The 20,113-nt window shown below is 41.2% G+C and overlaps 1 protein-coding gene across 7 annotated transcripts in view; it reads left to right on the plus strand.

Annotated features, from left to right (window-relative positions):
* LOC133472273 (protein diaphanous homolog 3-like) overlaps positions 1 to 20,113 on the plus strand; it is a 247,402-nt gene that overhangs the window by 160,912 nt on the left and 66,377 nt on the right. For 6 of the 7 annotated variants that reach the window (XM_061762856.1, XM_061762891.1, XM_061762871.1 and 3 more), the window contains 2 exons: positions 1,150 to 1,245; positions 1,581 to 1,643. In XM_061762856.1, coding sequence (XP_061618840.1) covers positions 1,150 to 1,245; positions 1,581 to 1,643 — 159 coding nt within the window. The remainder of the gene's footprint in view (positions 1 to 1,149; positions 1,246 to 1,580; positions 1,644 to 20,113) is intronic. The other variant, XM_061762881.1, reaches the window with a different exon arrangement.

Genomic DNA, 20,113 nt, shown 5'->3' on the forward strand with positions numbered 1-20,113 from the left:
TGTAATCTTACATGTCAAAACAAAATATTTTCAGTCTCCAGTAAAAATAAAGAATATTAGCCTAACTGTTCCAATAATTTGGGAGGTTTATGTAAATGAGCCATGCAGAATGCATCTTTATTTTTCATTGATCTTGTAAAACTGTTAGATTTCTGATCCCAGATGTCATTTGAAAACAAGAGCCAGGCAAGTTGTGCGTGTCAAAGGAACAATGTTTTTTCTGCTGCTGTACCTCCCCAATGCTAACCATGTGACATCTCACTAAACTTTGCAAGCATGTGACTGTGTTTCAGTGTGTTAAAATATTCTGTCAGGCTGTCTATATTTTTATGAAGCTCTTTTCTGTCTTCGGGTTCTAATCGGAATAAGTAGTATAAAATTGGTCTGTTTTTACTCCCATATAGTATTGTCTTCAGGCTCAAGTGCTTCTTTTTCTCCTCCCTTAAGAGTCCCCAATGTATTTCATGTTCCTGTACATTGTAGTCAAATCGGGCACTGCACTTGAGGGCACACACTTGATTTATCTGTTCCATTCTGTTTGTTTTCTCTACGTATGTGTGTTACTATGTGGAACATTTGCTGCCTTTGATGAATTGTCTCTGCAGCCCAAACAATTTTAGACGTCAGGAAGCGTTGGGCCTGCTCAGAAATGCATGCTACGTTGACATGAGCGGCACTTCTGTAAAATATAATCACTGAAACAATGCAGACATGTTTAGCATTTTGTTTGTTTGAGGAAAACAATACTCTGTCTACACTCCATTTTCCTTGTAAACCATCAAACACCACATACACTGATTTGATTTAGACTTAAGGTTTGATCACATTTTGTCATTGATTTGTGTATTCTTTCCTGGTTCATTCAGTTAGCTTCTGATAATTCTGTCGCCAAATTGACAACCATCTGACTTGTATGCCAAGAATATTTTCCATTAGCAAACGCCACCTTCTGTTTTTGTTACAAATAGTTGTGATATGGTATGTGCAAGTCTTGTGTGTATGTTTGATGTACTATGTTCTTACTGTGCTCTTAGTGTCAGAGCGAAACTGTTTTGCAGCTATTATGTAAAAGCTCGCAACTAAAAGAATGTCTTCCCTATCTGATTTTCTTTACTTCTTGAATAACCCCTTATTTTCTTGGGTTTTCAGAGAATGATGAGACAGGTGTGATGGATAGTTTGCTTGAAGCCCTACAGTCAGGAGCTGCATTCAGAGACCGCAGGAAGAGAGCACCAAGGCCCAGAGGTAAGTCTCCCATGATTTTACACACACGTTTATGGACCCACATTGAGACTCGAACAGGGTTGGCCAAAGTCTGGTCCACTGGCTGGTTATGGCTCGTCGCCTTTTTTTTTTTTTTTTTTTTTTCCCCCTCTTTTAAATCAGTTCATGGCAAATACTAAAAATAAAATGTAGCATTGCCAAACATGCATTAATTATTATTTTATATTTTAACTACAATTGCATGTTGTACTCTTGAACTCTGTATGTCATACTCTAACTTATTCTTATGACTGTTCAGACCTTTCTGACTCCTCCAGTATGTGTTGGCATTGTGTGTTCACTTGCCTCCCTTTCAGATAACCGGAAGGAGGCCATCAGCCCCAGCTCTTACCGTCAGGTTCTAAGGCCTGTTAAACATGGTAAAGCAGAAGACAAAAATATATTCAACTAAGCGTTCAGGCATGGTCCACACTATCTTTCTTGCTCTCATAAATGATCCTTAACCATTTCCTCCTTCGCATGCAATGAGAACTGTGTTCTTTGTGTCCACTTACCTTTTCAGTTATCCATCTTACTCTGAGCCTGTGTGCGCTACACAGTTTGTATGGATGGCCATTTTCAGGCAGTAATGTGTTTTGAATAGGGAAAGCTGAGTGAACATTCTTTAAAATCTGCATCTAGTGGGGGTGGGCGATATATATCGCCTTCGATATACATACATGCAAATCAGTCGCCTTTCGGCGAAATTCGCCATTTTGAACTGAGAATAGGCCATTTACGTAAATCATATAGATCTGATGAGTTTTTCCTGGGGGGGGAAATCGTCATAGGCTGTCTTGAAGGCTGGCAGCTAGAGCCATTCCACACATCCACCATCAACACACAGATGTAATGGTGAATATTATTCCGCGGCGGACTAATATGCGGCCTGAGGTTCCGCTTGTGCGCTCGAAGTCATAGGAGTTGACTAGACCAGAAAAAAACTTCCACCACTTCTCCTGTTAATAAGTCACGGTACTTTTACTCCGTTACAATGATCTAAATGTTGCTTGCTACTTTTATTTATTTATTATTATTATTTATTATTGCTTATTTATCAACTATTTCGTGCGCGAGACTACGACTTCGACTTCCGCATCGGCGCTGTTTGCGTCATCCAATTTAAGCGCTAGTGATGTTTAAGTCTGTTCACCAATCAAACGACACAAGAAAGTCACATTACTTCACACAGCGTCTTCCATTGGGCTTCCCGGACATAGATATTCACACAAGATAAGCCTGAACCGCTGATCGTTGTGCCTAAGTGGCCACCATTTTGGGAAGGTCGTCATTACCGTGAAGGCAACGGCGTGCTACTCTTGTTTCCATTTAGGCGAACAAAAACAACAGCTTTCATGTATTGTAGTATTTGTCTGGCACTGTCTGCCCAAACGTGGATATTTCAGCTCACTTATAACTTGAGAAAACACCGTGCAGTAAATTGCAGATGTTTTTTTGTAGTTTTGACTGTGCATACACACACATAGCAATGTCAGAATTTGTACATTCACATTTTGTTGTAAATTTTTTTTTAATTTATGTTCATGCTGTGGTAGAAAAAAAAATCTGAAGTTACTCACTATTTACTCAGTACTTGCGTAATAATTTCACTGTGTACTTTTTACTCTTAGGCAAGTAATTTTTTTGGAGGACTACTATTTCCTTTTACTTGAGTCACAGAAAAAAAAAGCAAATAAATGAGGGAAATTTAATTTTAATCTTAAATTTGTACATCAACATGTACTTGAGCGGTGTAAATATGTTTTCTACGTGATTTAAAAAAAAATAATAATTATCATTATTTTTTAGCCTTATTGTACTCTTTAGAGGCTTCCAGATTGCTTAATTTATGTTGAAATCCCCAAAATTCTGTGCGTTTTTTTTTTTTTTTTGGTCACCATTTTCATGCGTTTGGTGTTTGGATATCTGGGTATAATTGTGAAGGTTGCTTTAACGATGTGCAATTTTACATTATCGAGTATTCATACTGTCTCTAAAAGAAAACAACCGAAGGAGTGCATGGATGGCATATGAGGAGAAAAATCAGGGAGTGCATGAAAGTCCTCATTCGCTGACTCACCGGACATGATTCAGTTACATGACTCAGTGGCAAACAAAATAAACTCTCTCATTCTCAAACTTGTGGGCCGAGCAACCTTTTCAGGAGTGTAGCAGCTGTGTGACTTGGAATAATGGACCTCAATGGAACTCATTTCTATTTTTTTGCTGGCCAACAGGAAAATTACACAGGCCACCGATATACTGTACGCGCTGGTTTCCCAAACATGGCCAGTTTAAAAGCGAAACGAAGAGAATGAACGGCGCTGTTACGATTGTATATTCACTGGAGGATTTATTCATTTTGGATAACTTATACAAAAAAAACTGCACTCTCAAAGTCATCCTGACTGCTGGTGAGGCTAATGGGTTCTCGCTAGTGTAACCCAAATTTTGCTGCAGCTGTTTGTAAATACTCTAGTTGACTATCCCGTCATCGATCACCCACTGTTTTACTAATTTAAACCTTGTACTGTACTACCAACACCAGCTGCTAAACTTGTCACCAGGAATAAAAAAAAATAATAATAATAATTATCCGGTCATGGCATCACATATCGCTTCAAAATTACATTTGTGTGCCCGCATGTGGAAAGCTTGATCTTTTTTCCATTTCACTCTTCATAAGAAACACCTAGTAATGTGGAACGATTTTAAAGCTTTGTTATAAAGGTACTAAATCTAATTTCCCTCATGGGATGAATAAAGTATCCATCCAGCCATCCAAACACAACTTCCGCTCGAGAAAACATGAGAAAATCTGCACAACACACTCATCAAACCCTTGCTGAGTCATCTAGCAAACACGTATACTATATGACAATAACAATTAAACTTTGGCAAGAAATAAAGAACGCCATCAACTAAGTTTTTTTCTGCAGTGTTCGAGACAAATTTGTCTGCCAGTGTGTGCGGTAGTGACAAACTTGTTTATTTGGTTTAAAATATTTAATTAGGGTTACATTTTGATGTCATCTTAATTTTTGGACATTTGTTGACCTTTTTTTTTTTTTCAACAAAAGCTTAACTAAAATACTATTGTGCAAACCTGATTTGGCATATTTCCCTGTATACAGCCTGGACATAACGTAAAATAATTAATTCTTGAATATTGCCAAACAATATTCTTGTGCATTTTTTTGTAGAAGATATACAGTATGAAGCACTTAAAAAAAATAAACAAAAGCCGTTGTTCTGAAATACTGTGTCTATCAACAAATGTCCTGGGAAGCAATGAGAGATTTACACAGTTTCTTATAAGATATCGTCAAATGATTGTTATCGTAAAATTAAAATTAAAATGGAATGCCCATATCGCCCACCCCTAGCATCTGGGCTGTTCTTTTTCCATGGTTTGTCTTAAGTTTCTTAACATGGCTGCAGAATTTGAAGTCAATCTTGTGCAGTCGTGGAATTTGCCTATTTACATTGAAAGAAAAACTAAACATTATAGACTGTTAATAGTTATGGCTGGAGGACGTACCAAATGTCAGTACTTCAAACTTTTGGACATTCTTTACCAGTGGTTGGAAGGCAAAAATACATGTGAAGAAATATTTTGAATGTTATATCTGCAGTTTTGCAATTTAAGTTATTTACATGAGCACCTATTGTCTTACTGGATGTTCTCTTAAAATTTAAATGCATCTAGCTTGGCCTGGTATATTTTTCAAAATATTCAGCAAAATGGCAAAACTTATTTGTTTGTATAGTATATCTAATTCAATATTAATAAAAAGTGCTATTATTTCTTGTATATTTGCTGGAGGCATTTTATGGCCATAGATATTAAGTTTGCTTTTAAAAGTGTAGCATAGCAACCTAAACTTCAGATTTCTTTCTGTCAACGATTTTCTGCAATCATGACTGAGGCACTTACGTTGTAACCCTTTTGCCTTTTATTGGCTATAATTGAAATCCCCATGGGCTGAGGTACAGCACACATGAATACAAATTATTCAGGCTCAGTCCGCCCACATCATTGATTGCAATGATAAAGAGCTTTGCTCTGTTGTTCTGCTTTGGAAAGCAATGAAAGGTAGGCAGATATACAGTGTGGGAGGAAAGAGACAGATCAAAGTAGCTGCAACATCAAAAATAAATAGAAATTGTGTGAGGAAGAAAGATTGAAGCAGTTGGTATGGCTGAAATGGTGTGATATACAGTACAGCAAGAGACTGATGCGTGTGCGCACGTGCAAGTGTGTTTGTTTGCAAGACAAAGATTGTACGTGACAGACCTAGATTTTAATGTAGGGATGACAACAAAAATGGTGCACAAAGTTACTCTTCAATAATGACTGCATTATGAATTATGAAGGTAAAAAGGACTCGGAAGTTGGAACTGTGCAAGAGCAGTTTACCACTGCTGGTGGCTGCATAACCTGGCCTTGTTGACCTGTAAACATAAAGACTTCTGTCTGCACAGCAGGCATCATAGTCAATGTGAAACACCCGGAGCAAACAGCTAATTACTTTTCTTTGCCCTGTCCAAACACCAGCTCAGCCCTCTCAGTGCCCATTCATCTGAATTTCCCCCACTCAACCATCTGCCTCCTTAATAACACTGCTGCAAGTTTCCCTACCATCCCATGTCCCTGCTCTCTTACTCAATACTCTCATGGCCTGACAGTGGCCCTCCCCAAACATAATTACCTGGTATTGGTATGAAGTCTACACTTCTGCTTCAGCCCATTGCTCACAATTCTTTTCCCACCTACCTCACAAGAAAATCTAGGTGTTTGATCCGCACACTTTAGCGTAAGTGAGTCAAACCCAGACATTGCTGTTTTAGAGACAATGTTTATTGAGTGGTATTTCACTGAAACAGCTGATTTAACTTTCACATCACCTAAATAACAACATTTTACAGAGTTCTAAGTATCGTTTTAATAATTGAACTCAGAGGTGTTGCTTCATTCCACTGAAGCAGCAAAGATAATACAGAAGCATCTGTGCTTTCATATACTGTAATTAATGTTGAAGGAAGGGTGCTTGAATGTGAACATTCATTTTGCTGTTACTTTAGGTGGCACAGCAAAATGAAAAAAAAATGAGCAGAATTTGTTGAACCGAATGTGAAATGATCAAACTGAATGTGAAAATATATCATTTGAATTTTCCATCCATCCATCCATCTTCTACCGCTTATCCGGTCGCGGGGGTAGTATCTTTAGCAGGGACGCCCAGACTTCCCTCTCCCCAGCCACTTCATCCAGCTCTTCCGGGGGGATCCCAAAGCGTTCCCAGGCCAGCTGAAGGACGTAGTCTCTCCAGCGTGTCCTGGCTCGTCCCCGGGGTCTCCTCCCGGTGGGACATGTCCGGAACATCTCACGAGGGAGGCGTCCGGGAGGCATCCGAATCAGATGCCCCACCCACCTCATCTGGCTTCTCTCGATGCGGAGGAGCAGCGACTCTACTCTGAGATCCTCTCGGATGACCGAGCTTCTCACCCTATCTCTAAGGGAGAGCCCGGACACCCTGCGGAGGAAAATCATTTCGGCCGCTTGTATCCGGGATTTTGTTCTTTTGGTTACGACCCACAGCTCGTGACCATAGGTGAGGGTAGGAACGTAGATCGACCAGTAAATTGAGAGCTTCGCCTTTCGGCTTAGCTCCTTCTTTACCACAACGGACCGATACAAAGTCCGCATCACTGCACACGCTGCACCGATCCTCCTGTCAATCTCCCGTTCCATTCTTCCCTCACTCGTGAACAAGACCCCAAGATACTTGAACTCCTCCTCTTGGGGCAGGATCTCATCCCCGACCTGGAGAGGGCACGCCACCCTTTTCCGACTGAGGACCATGGTCTCAGATTTGGAGGTGCTGATTCTCATCCCAGCCGCTTCACACTCGGCTGCGAACTGCTCTAGTGAGAGTTGGGGGTCACGGCTTGATGACGCCAACAGAACCACATCATCTGCAAAAAGCAGAGATGCAATACTGAGGCCATCAAACCGGACCCCCTCTACGCCTCAGCTGCGCCTTGAAATTCTGTCCGTAAAAGTTATGAACAGAATCGGTGACAAAGGGCAGCCTTGGCGGAGTCCAACCCTCACCGGGAACGAGTCCGACTTACTGCCGGATATGCGGACAAAACTCTGACTCCGGTCGTACAGGGACCGAACAGCCCGTATCAGGGGGTTCGGTACCCCATTCTCCCGAAGCACCCTCCACAGGACTCCCCGAGGGACACGGTCGAACGCCTTCTCCAAGTCCACAAAACACATGTAGACTGGTTGGGCGAACTCCCATGCACCCTCAAGGATCCTGCCGAGGGTGTAGAGCTGGTCCACTGTTCCACGGCCAGGACGAAAACCACACTTCTCCTCCTGAATCTGAGATTCGACTTCCCGACGGACCCTCCTCTCCAGCACTCCTTACCAGGGAGGCTGAGGAGTCTGATCCCCCTGTAGTTGGAACACACCCTCCGGTCCCCCTTCTTAAGAAGGACCCACCACCCCAGTCTGCCAATCCAGAGGCACTATCCCCGATGTACACTTGATGTTGCAGAGGCGTGTCAACCAGGACAGCCCCACAACATCCAGAGCCTTTAGGAACTCCGGGCGAATCTCATCCACCCCCGGGGCCCTGCCACCGAGGAGCTTTTTAACTACCCTGGTGACCTCAAACCCAGAGATAGGAGAGCCCGCCTCAGAGAACCCACACTCTGCTTCCCCATGGGAAGGCGTGTCGGTGGAATTGAGGAGGTCTTCGAAGTATGCTCCCCACCGACTCACAACGTCCCGAGTCGAGGTCAGCAGCGCCCCATCCCCACTATACACAGTGTTGGTGGTGCACTGCTTTCCTCTCCTGAGACGTCGGATGGTGGACCAGAATTTCCTCGAAGCCGTCCGGAAGTCTTTCTCCATGGCCTCACCGAACTCCTCCCATGCCCGGGTATTTACTTCAGCGACCACCAGAGCTGCATTCCGCTTGGCCAGCCGGTACCCATCAGCTGCCTCAGGAGTCCCACAGGCCAAAAAGGCTCGATAGGACTCCTTCTTCAGCTTGACGGCATCCCTCACCGTTGGTGTCCACCAACGGGTTCGGGGAGTGCCGCCACGACAGGCACCGACCACCTTACGGCCACAGCTGCGGTCGGCCGCCTCACCAATGGAGGCGCGGAACATGGTCCACTCGGACTCGATGTCCCCCGCCTCCCCCGGAACATGAGCAAAGTTCTGTCGGAGGTGGGAGTTGAAACTCCTTCTGACAGGGGATTCTGCCAGACGTTCCCAGCAGACCCTCACAATACGTTTGGGCCTGCCACGTCGGACCGGCATCTTCCCCCACCATCGGAGCCAACTCACCACCAGGTGGTGATCAGTTGACAGCTCCGCCCCTCTCTTCACCCGAGTGTCCAAGACATGCGGCCGCAAGTCCGATGACACGACCACAAATTCGATCATCGAACTGCGACCTAGGGTGTCCTGGTGTCAAGTGCACGTGTGGACACCCTTATGCTTGAACATGGTGTTCGTTATGGACAATCCGTGACGAGCACAGAAGTCCAATAACAGAATCTCATCCACCCACCAATTTGAATTTTCATTGCGGATAAAATAATCTTTCATTCACTTTCAAGTTTATTGGACATCAGTTCCAAACTAATCAATTCAATTTCCAATAATGCTGTTCAGATTCAGTTTCCAAATGCAAAGTTTTAAATTAAACGACAAATTCTAATTGTTTTTCAAATTAAATTTTGGATGTGTCTGTATATATTAAGTTTCTTAGAGTTTATTGAAGGCGTTATTGTTTGATTTTTACAACTTTTGAGAGGATTATTTTATTTCTACTTTTTAGCGGTCTGTAGTGTGAAGTAGTCCATAATTTCATCTATAATGGTTGTAAAATCAGTTTGGACAAAAATAAATAAATTGATATCTGCTCCTTGATAAATGTTACTTATTTGACCAGTAAAATTTTATTTTAGTCTCATTTTGTTCCTGAAATCCACCCTGAATCCACCAAACTACTGGGATCAGAATAATCCTTTTTTCCTCCAAGTTAGCCCAACCCTACTAAAAAATTTTGAACAACACTAATTTGATCCAGATTAAAAACCAAGATTGGATTTAGTGAGCTAATCTAATTTCAGAATCTATTTTGGGTTTTGAGCAACCCATTTTTAAGAATTGATCCAATCCATTATCAAAAATCTGATCATATTACCTTTGATCCACTGGGCCCTGGTGTATACTGTATGTGAGTTGCCAAATTTATTTTTTTTCGCAATTGTCCAGTTCAGTGGTCTGCTGTGTGGTGGGCCTAAATTGTACAGCTACTGTCTGCAGTCTTCTTTAGCACCCATTCACAGCACACCCTTCACCCTTACGCTTGAACGTAGGAAGGTAAGTACGCTTTGTGATAGCGGGCTTTGGTTAGGATAAGGCTTTAGGGTGCTGGGGCTCCTTGGCTTTCTAAATTGGATTGGGCTCTACAGAATGATGGATCGATGGTGCTGAGCCACACGGGTGTAGGAGACACTGGATCTATAAAGCAGTCATAGCTTTTGAACTGTGTCCCTCTGAAAACGTCCCTCCAGGCACTGTCAGATCATTTCATTAATTTTTTGCAAGCCAAATCTTAAGGATGTTGAGAGGCTGGGTTGTGCAGGCATATATCAATATGGCTATTTTTAATTGTTCTGAAGAAATATCCATCCATCCATCCATTTTCTGAGCCGCTTATCCTCACTAGGGTGGTGGGAGTGCTGGAGCCTATCCCAGCTGTCATCGGACAGGAGGCGTGGTACACCCTGAACTGGTTGCCAGCCAATCAATACAAACAACCATTCACACTCACATTCACACCTACGGGCAATTTAAGAGTCGTCAATTAACCTACCACGCATGTCTGTGGGATGTGGGAGGAAACCGGAGTGCCGGGAGAAAACCCATGCAGGCACGGGGAGAACATGCAAACTCCACAGAGGCGAGGCCGGGGATTAAACCCCGGACCTCAGAACTGTGAGACAGACGCTCTAACCAGTCGTCCGCCACTCTAAAGAAATAGACTGTGCAAAGGAGGGATAAATGTGTGTATGGTATAAAATGTGAAAGCCACTGACAAAGTTATAAATGGCTTTGCCTACAGGAACATTTCATAAATCTCAACACAGCCATTACAGTTGTCCCATATGATTTTGATGAGTAAGATTTGAATCAATGGAAAGGTCATTTTACAAATTCATGTTTTTTGAGATAAAACATGGAGCTGTTGGTGGTCTTATTTTGTATGTCTTTGCAGTATCAAGTTAAAGGTTTTTATGATAACGTACTGCAACTATTGTATGTTATTCCCAAGGAAGCACAATAAATAGATTTTTTGCCACCGATAACTGAGAGCTTGCTGCTTCTCCAAGCGAACAACCGATATAATGTTTTAAAATATCATATATCTTCAACGATTTCCAGGTAAAGAACCCCCAAACTGATGGAAAGCTGGAGCAGCAATTCCCCACTTATGTATATTGTATATAATTGTTTTATATAAAAACTGGATGTATAAAAGAGTGCATTTTTATTAATATATAATATAATTAAAATAATATTATACTAATTTGATATCATTTATTATCATACAGCGGCTGAAATACGTATTTAATAATTTTTCTCACTAAATATACTTCCAAATGTGCAATTGACCCAAAAATTTCACCAGATGTTGAGAACAACCCAAGTAATCCATACATACAAAGAAATTAGAACAAATAAGATCAGAAATGAAGTTGTGTGTAAAAATGTGAAATGAGACAGGGAAAAGGTATTGAACAAAGGGAGGTGCAAAGGGAGGTGCAAAAAGGCATGAAAAGCCAAGACAACAGCTAAAATCTATCAATAATCAAACCGCAATCCAGCCCCTTGTCAGTGTAAATGAATATCGGCTCGTTCAGTCCCATTTAATGGCATACAAAAAGGTCTCATTGCCAAGGTACGAGTCAAGACACATCTCATGATGGGTAAGAGCAGAGAGCTGTCTCAAGACCACTAATTGTTGCAAAACATAACGATGGCATTGGTTACAGGTAAATATATAAGCTTCTGAACGTTCCAGTGAGCACAGTTGAGGCCATAATATGAAAGTGGAAAGCCTCCTCACAAGATTTCTGACAGAGAAGTGCAAAAAATAATCAGAAGAGTTGTCCAAGAGCCAAGGACCACCTATGAAGAGCTTCAAAAAGACATGGAATTAGCAGGTACTGTTTTCACAAGGAAAACAGTGAGTAATTTTTTCCGCCGCCATGGCCTGTATGCATGCTCACCACGCAAGGCCCCATTGCTGAAAGAAAAAAAAAAAAAAAAGGCATGTCAAAGCTTGTTTAAAGTTTGCTGAACAACATTTGGACAAGCCAGTTAAATACTGGCCGATTATAGTTTGGTCGAATGAGAGCAAAATGTAACTCTTTGGATGCCATAATGCACACCACGTTTGGAGGACAAATGGCACTGCACATCACCCAAAACACCAAACCAAGTTCGGAGGTGGGAACATGATGCTATGGGCTGCTTTTCAGCAAATGGTCGTGGTAAATGTCACATTATTGAAGGAAGGCCCAATGGGCAAATATACCGAAACATCATTGACAAAAATCTGCTGCCATCTACAAGGATGATGATAAATGAAATGAGGGTTGATATTTCAGCAGGATATTGATCCAAAACATACTGCCCAGGAAACTCTCAATTGGTTTCAAAGAAAAAAAATAAAGCTTCTGGAATGGCCCAGCCAATCACCTGACTTGAATCCAATCAAAAATCTATGGAAAGAACTGAAAGTCAAGGTCCATAAAAGAAGCCCACGGAAAGTTCAAGATTTGAAGACTGCTTGTGTGGAGGAATGGGCCAAAATCACATCAGATTAATGTATGCGACTAGTTTCTCCATACAGGAGGTGTCTTGAAGCTGTCATTGCAAAAAAGACTTTTGTACAAAGTATTAAATAAAGACCAGTTGGCCTGTTCAATACTTTTCCCTGTGTAATTTCACATTATTGCACACAAATTAATTTCTGATCTTATTTGTTCTACTTTCTTTGTATGTATGGATTACTTGGGTTGTTCCCAAAATCTGGTTGAGGTGGCTGGGGAGAGGGAAGTCTGGGCTTCCCTATTAAAGCTTCTGCCCCCGCGACCCGACCTCGGATAAGCGGAAGAAAATTGATGAATGGGTGGATAGTGCGTATTTCATAGTGCAAACTGTTGGGTAAAACTGTCAGAGTGAGACATTTCTTTAAGGATTGTTTGGTTTGCAGCAATGAAAGCGCATCTTCTGACTCGTAGATGATTTTTGATGTATTCTTCTAGCTACTCGACTCGTCACAGTAAAATTTAACTCTGAAAACGGCTCATAACACGTTGAGTTGTGCTCTAAATGTTTCAACCTTTTTACTATATCTATTTGAATCAACACAAGTGACTCACATAAAAGCAAGAAAAGAACGCATTGTGTACAGAGCTGTCTTTATTAGTTCACTGACTGTCTAGCTTCATGCAGTTACGTGTCGTGAGGACAACACAACTATACTCTTTTTGTCTTCTCAAATTTTAATAATACACAGGCCCAAATAATCTTTTTTTAAACTAAGAAAAGGTGATCATTCATGTTAATGTTTAATTGAAAACATTTGAATTTGTGGGTGAGCAAACAGTGCCGGGGACAGGTGGTGTTGCTCCTGAGACAAGCAGACGCGAGTCATTTGTGGATATGGACTCTTGCTGGCCCTGTCGAACGCGGTAGGGCCATTGTGTGTTTTGATCTTAATTCCATTTGTAGATGATCTAATTTATTATCCAGTGAATGAACATTGCAAAGGAATATGTGGTGGAGCGGTGTTCTGCAGGAGTTGGAGTTTCCCTAAGCTGTTAGCTCACAGTGACAACCGTGCTTCTGCATGCGGCCAAATCAGGCGAAAAACCTTTGTGCAAATATCCATGACTGCCCCAAGCCAATGCAAACAGAAAGCCGCTGGCGACCAGCGTGCCGCTGAATGATTCGGCTCTTATCGGCCCTTTTTTTTTTTTCGCTATCGTGTGTGATGTCATTTTTTTCACCCTCAATGCACCATAAATATATTATTATTTTTAATTTATTTGTATTTATACGTTCATATGTATATATACTGTATATATTATATATATATATATATATACACACACACACACACACAGTAGGCACGGAAAGTATTCAGACCCCCTTAATTTGTTATAGTGCAGCCATTTGCTAAAATAATTTAAGTTAATTTTTTTCCCTCATTAATGTACCCACTGCACCTCATATTGACAGAAAAAAATTGAATTGTTGCAGATTTATTGAAAAAGAAAAACTGAAATATCACACAACCATAAGTATTCAGACCCTTTGCTGGGTATTTAGTAGAAGCACCCTTTTGAGCTAATATAGCCATGAGTTTTTTTGAGAATGATGTTTCACACCTGGATTTGGGGATCCTCTACCATTCCTCCTTGCAGATCCTCTCCAGTTATGTCAGGTTGGATGGTGAATGTTGGTGGACAGCCATTTTCAGGTCTCTCCAGAGATGGTCAATTGGGTTTAAGTCAGGGCTCTGCTTGGGCCATTCAAGTCACGGAGTTGTTCTGAAGCTACTCCTTCGTTGTTTTAGCTGTGTGCTTTGGGTCATTGTCTTGTTGGAAGATGAACCTTCAGCCCAGTCTGAGGTCCTGAGCACTCTGGAGATAGTTTTCATCCAGGATATCCCTGTACTTGGCCACATTCATCTTTCCTTCGATTACAACCAGTCGTTCTATCCCTGCAGCTGGAAAACACCCCCACAGCATGATGCTGCCACCACCATGCTTCACTGTTGGCACTGTATTGGACAGGTGCTGAGCAGTGCCTGGTTTTCTCCACACATACCGCTTACAATTAAAGGTGAGATGACAAAGATGTATGGGGTCAGTTAAAATTCCTATTTGCATTGTTTATATATCATGTAATACATGCACATAACTTCCAGCAAGTTTTCAACCATATTTTAGCTAAAAAATTGTTTTTTATAAAGCATATTGAGCCCTCCCCGAACATCCCGAAGCTCAAGACACCGGGGTGTGGTTACTCTATCTACCGCAAGCGCTACCGGAAGTGACGTTGCAGTGGAAAAACACAGTGTGCTACACACTATACACAGTGGCAAGCAATGTGTTGGAATATGAGGAGGAGGATTTCGACGTACAGGCACACGCAACTGAACTTAGCATCATCAAACCGTACGTTTGAGCCGATCAGGAGGTTGGAAGAGTAACGACGACAAGCAGCCAAGTTGCAGCTGTACAACAGAAAAAGAGAATGACCACTGGCTCGATGTGATTGTATGTCAAAAGCATGTCTTTTTATACAGTCATGGGTTGAAATAATGGCACCCCAAGGGTGCCAATATTTTTGGCACAACTATAGGCATTATATATTCATATATGTTTCAGTGACATGGCACAAGCTTTTACAACCCCAATTCCAATGAAGTTGGGACGTTGTGTTAAACATAAATAAAAACAGAATACAATGATTTGCAAATCATGTTCTTGCTTGATGTCCAGCTTCAGCTGTTCAACAGTCCGGGCTCTCCGTTGTCGTATTTTACGCTTCATAAGGCGCCACACATTTTGAATGGGAGACAGGTCTGGACTGCAGGCAGGCCAGTCTAGTACCCGCACTCTTTTACTACGAAGCCATACTGTTGTAACACGTCCATGAAAAATATGTTGCTTGGGTGGCAGCATATGTTTCTCCAAAACCTGTATGTACCTTTCAGCATTAATGGTGCCTTCACAGATGTGTAAGTTACCCATGCCATTGGCACTAACACGGCCCCATACCATCACAGATGCTGGCTTTTGAACTTTGCGTCCATAATAGTCCGGATGGTTCTTTGGCCCGGAGGACACGACGTCCACAATTTCCCAAAACAATTTGAAATGTGGACTCGTCGGGCCACAGAACACTTTGCATCAGTTCATCTTAGATGAGCTCGGGCCCAGAGAAGCCGCCGGCGTTTCTGGGTGTTGTTGATAAATGGCTTTTGCTTTGCATAGTAGAGTTTCAAGTTGCACTTACGGATGTAGCGGCAAACTGTATTTACTGACATTGGTTTTCTTAAGTGTTCCTGAGCCCATGCGGCGATATCCTTTACACATTGATGTCGGTTTTTGATGCAGTGCCGCGTGAGGGATCGAAGGTCACGGGCATTCAATGTTGGTTTTCGGCCTTGCCGCTTACATGCAGAGATTTCTCCAAATTCTCTTAACCTTTTGATGATATTGTGGACCGTACATGATGAAATACCCAAATTCCTTGCAATTGTACATTGAGGAACATTGTCCTTAAATTGTTCGACTATTTTCTCACCTACTTGTTCACAAAGAGGTGAACCTCGCCCCATCTTTGCTTGTGAATGACTGAGCCATTCAGGGAAGCTTCTTTTATACCCAATCATGGCACCCACCTGTTCCCAATTAGCCTGTTCACCTGTGGAATGTTCCAAACAGGTTTTTGATGAGGATTCCTCAACTTTCTCAGTCTTTTTTGCCACCTGTCCCAGCTTTTTTAGAACGTGTTGCAGCCATAAAATTCTAAGTTAATGATTATTTGCTCAAAACAATAGTTTATCAGTTTGAACATTAAATATCTTGTCTTTTTTGTGTATTCAATTAAATATACGGTAAACATAATTTGCAAATCATTTGATTCTGGTTTTATTTAACACAATGTCCCGACTTCATTGGAATTGGGGTTGTATTTTATCATTTGATCCACTTTTATACACACGTCTTGCTGATGAAAAGTGTCACTCCAATTTATCTCTATACTCTACTGACACTGACAGCAGTGCTACAGAGAGTGAGAAGAGCATCATTATACAGTATTACATTTTTAAATTGCATGAAGTCAGTATTCTACTGTGATGGAAGGTTTTCCTTTTTACAATTCAATAGTAAAAAAAAAAAAAAGATTGTTTATTCATATCAATTCATCATAACATTTAGGTCAGACCTACATGTTTGTTTGTTTTTTGGCTACATCCAATGTTGTGTTGGTCATACTATAGAATACATTTTAATTTATTGTGTTTAGTAAATAATGCTGGAGATAACAAATCTCCCCCCTGAAAATTCGCACGCTGAATCGCAATCACAGAATTTGTTTAAAAATAATATTTAGTGAGTATTTTCCCAAATCTCTAAGCCCTAGTCCTTTCTTGATGACTAGGTAGTTTTAATTGGGCCCATATCGTTAAAGGCTTATCAGCTGCCCAGTGACTAAGTTTGGCTGAATGTTTAACCACATAAACACACGTGATGTTGTGGCACACATGTGGCTAGGATATTTTATACTGTTTATCCACATTAGCGAAGTGCCAACCCTGATTAGGGTTTCAAAGTAGGAATTTAAAACAGGGTTAGGTTTTCAAATTAGAATTTCAAAACAGGGTTAGGGTTTTGAAACAGCGTTAGGTTAGGAGGCAAAAGAACTCTGGTACCCAACATGCACTGTGCACATCATTCCACCAATCACAATCGCACTGTGAATAGTTTGACATATACATTCTCCAAATACGAGGCAAAGTGTTCTTTCTTCAAGTTGTTTATTGGTCACTCGCAGCTGTAGTTTACTGTAAAACTGTCACAACAAATAATTAAACAATGAGTTTCAGTTAAATAAGTGCCAGCACACGGTGATAAGAAAAGCTAGCCATGCTAGAAAGATTAGCACCAATGTTACGGTAAATTATAAACCTTAAAACAACATACACGGAGCAGCCCAGAAGTGTGGTGTCCTCCCCGGGTGCTCCGTAGAGAATATTATCTACTGTCCATTGTTCAAGGAGAGCTTGAGGTTATGTTCACATACTTTTAATTTGGCTCGCAAGCAAGCAACATAACGTTATATAGCTGGCTAGTGCTAGCACTAACGTTTTTACGTAAACATGGTGGCATTCTGTCAATTCATGCTCTAAAGTTTCGATAAACCTTGGTTTGTGCTTGTGAAACGGCAAGCATGTAGGGTATGTGTCGGACCTATAACGGGATTACAATCTTGTAGTCTGATTCCAGGCACAAGGTGCACACAGAAAGGTGTGTTGTTTAAACTAATGCACTCAAATATAGAAATACTAATGCATATTATGTTAGAATGTATAAAATTACAGATTTAAAAACATGAATAGTGTTAGGAATGTTCTATGACTACATAGTACAGTATAACTGGGCATGAATTTTTTTTTAACCATCTCTGGCTAGACATCTGCTCAACACTACCGTGTATTTAAGTTGAGTTAGACTTCACACAAATAACTCTGTATACTTCTGTGCTCTGTTGAACATACAGTAGTTTTATTTCCTAAATTATTACAAACTGTCCAAGACATACATCGAGGGAAAAAGAAAAGTGATGGTTTTCACGTCACTAGTATGTTATCCTGTATTTTATCACATCACAACAAACAGTATATCACAGGGTTACAATGTAATTTTTTATTTTTATTTTTATTTATTTATTTATTTATTTTTTTTAAGTTCATGCAGCCCTAATTTTGACCAAAGTTTTTTTTTTTTTTTTGCCTCCGACGCCAAAAAAACAATGTTATCAACATTAAAACACAAACTTGTTCAGTTTGTTTTCACTGGCAGTTTCATTATTGGCAAACAGAGGCTTCCTTCTGACATTCATGTTTCTTATATCTGATCAAGTCCCATAATTTTTTTGTATTGCATTCCACCAGGTCTTGTTCTGCCTGTTCCTTATGTTGCTGCCGTGCTGTCACACATGTACGTTCAGGTCCTTTTGGGCTGCTTCGACCGCTGCTGTATCACCCAACTTATGCAATCATTTTTATTTTAATTCAATCCTTGATTTCTGTGGTGAAATAAGGTTAATTGTTGGGATACAGTTTAACAGTTTTCCAGGGTATGGCAGACTCGATGCAAAGTTTATGTAGTCAGTAATACATTCTGTAGCATTGTCATTGTCTGCATCCTTAAGAAAAATGGCCCAGTCTGTACAAAGTAAGCATCCCTTAAACTCCAGTTTATCATTACGCCATACCCTGATGCTTTGAATTTGTGGTTCGATGGAATTAAAAACTTACCGATACGTGGGAAGCAGCTGGAATACATTATGGTCAGAATTGTTTTTTTTTGGGGGGGGGGTCTGGCTTTAGCAGTGTAGACATCCTTAATACCGTATTTCCATAGCATTTGTCCATTATATTCTTTCTGGTGGTACACTTCAAACCTGGCAGGGTTTTATTTAAACTGCAGTGATTGAAATCGCAGAGTATCAACATTGAGGCATCAGGCCAATGGACACAATCTACAATTAGATTGGCTGCTCTGCTTGCATTCCCGGTGGGTGGGATGTAAACAGCACAACAAACAAATTAGTGAATTCCCTGGGCACTAACTGTGTCACACTAGGTGCCCAGGTACACAAAAGTTCGCCGTCAGGGGTGCATATTCTGTCTCTGACAGCAAAGTTTCAGCGCCAACTGTTTTTAATATAAATAAACAAGCCCCCACCACAAAGTTTGCCAGCGGTAACGTCTCTGTCAAACGTACGCGTGAAACCCCTCAGTTTGAATGTTACGATCTCGACCATCTTCGCCAGAACAATAATTTGTAAAATCCATAATGTCAGACTCACGGTACTTGTAGCTGGCACCCACTCGTTGGTGCAGATCATCCAGCTTGATTTTTAGGGAGCAAAGATTGCATCGGAGCATAGGCGGTAGTGGGAGCTTGGTAGTTGACCGAATGTGCCCACTCTCTTACTCTACTTCCTGACTCTGCCTCTCCACAGTTTCCCCTTGTGGTGTTGGCGCAGTGCCGAAGGCACATCCTGCAAAAGATCAGGCGACTGCGGTACTCTCTGCTATCCTGCAAACCCAGCAGCGGCTGTAGGTTCTCAGGCCGCTGTTGTTAATAGGGTTGCCTTCCAAGCACTGGTTGACTAGACCAGCCAGGTTCAGTCACACCAAATCCAGTGCATCCATTCCTCGCCAATTCATCCCACATACACGCAGCATACGTCCAAAAGCATGGGCTGCAACATCCAATAAGTCCATGAATTCAATCCACCAAAAACAGACATTAAATAGGAACCCCACAGGGAAATAAAAGACATGCAGCAGGAACCATTTTCCATGTTGCCAGCAGGGCAACACCTTGTTAAGTTAAAAGTATGAAATTGACATGGGGTCCTTTTAGGTCTCATACGTCTTTTTCCCAGGCTGAGTCAAATGACAGCTATGTGTAATACCCAACACCCCGATGTTCAATCTCATTTCCCTCCAAAACCAACCTGATCAACTCTATGCAAAGGAGATGTGTTGCACTTGGTGAGGCAAATGGTGGTCACACCAGATACTGACTGGTTTTCTGATCCCCAGACTCCCACAATAAAGCAAAACTATACATTTCAGAGTGGCCTTTTATTGTGGCCAGCCTATGGCACACCTGTGAAATAATCATGTTGTCTAATCAGCATCTTGATATGCCACACCTGTGAGGTGGGATGGATTAACTCGACAAAGGAGAACTACTCACTAACACAGATTTAGACAGATATGTGAACAATATTTGAGGGAAATGGCCTTTTGTGTATGTAGAAAAAGCTTTAGATCTTAGGAGTCCAGCTCACGAAAAAATGGGAGCACAAACAAAAGTGTTACGTTCATATTTTTGTTCAGTGTATATACTGTGTGTATATATATATATATATATATATATATATGTATATACATATATCTACAACAAAAAACAAAGCTGTGTAATT

Source organism: Phyllopteryx taeniolatus, chromosome 2, assembly GCF_024500385.1.
Source record: "Phyllopteryx taeniolatus isolate TA_2022b chromosome 2, UOR_Ptae_1.2, whole genome shotgun sequence".
In the NCBI taxonomy this organism is placed as follows: domain Eukaryota; kingdom Metazoa; phylum Chordata; class Actinopteri; order Syngnathiformes; family Syngnathidae; genus Phyllopteryx; species Phyllopteryx taeniolatus.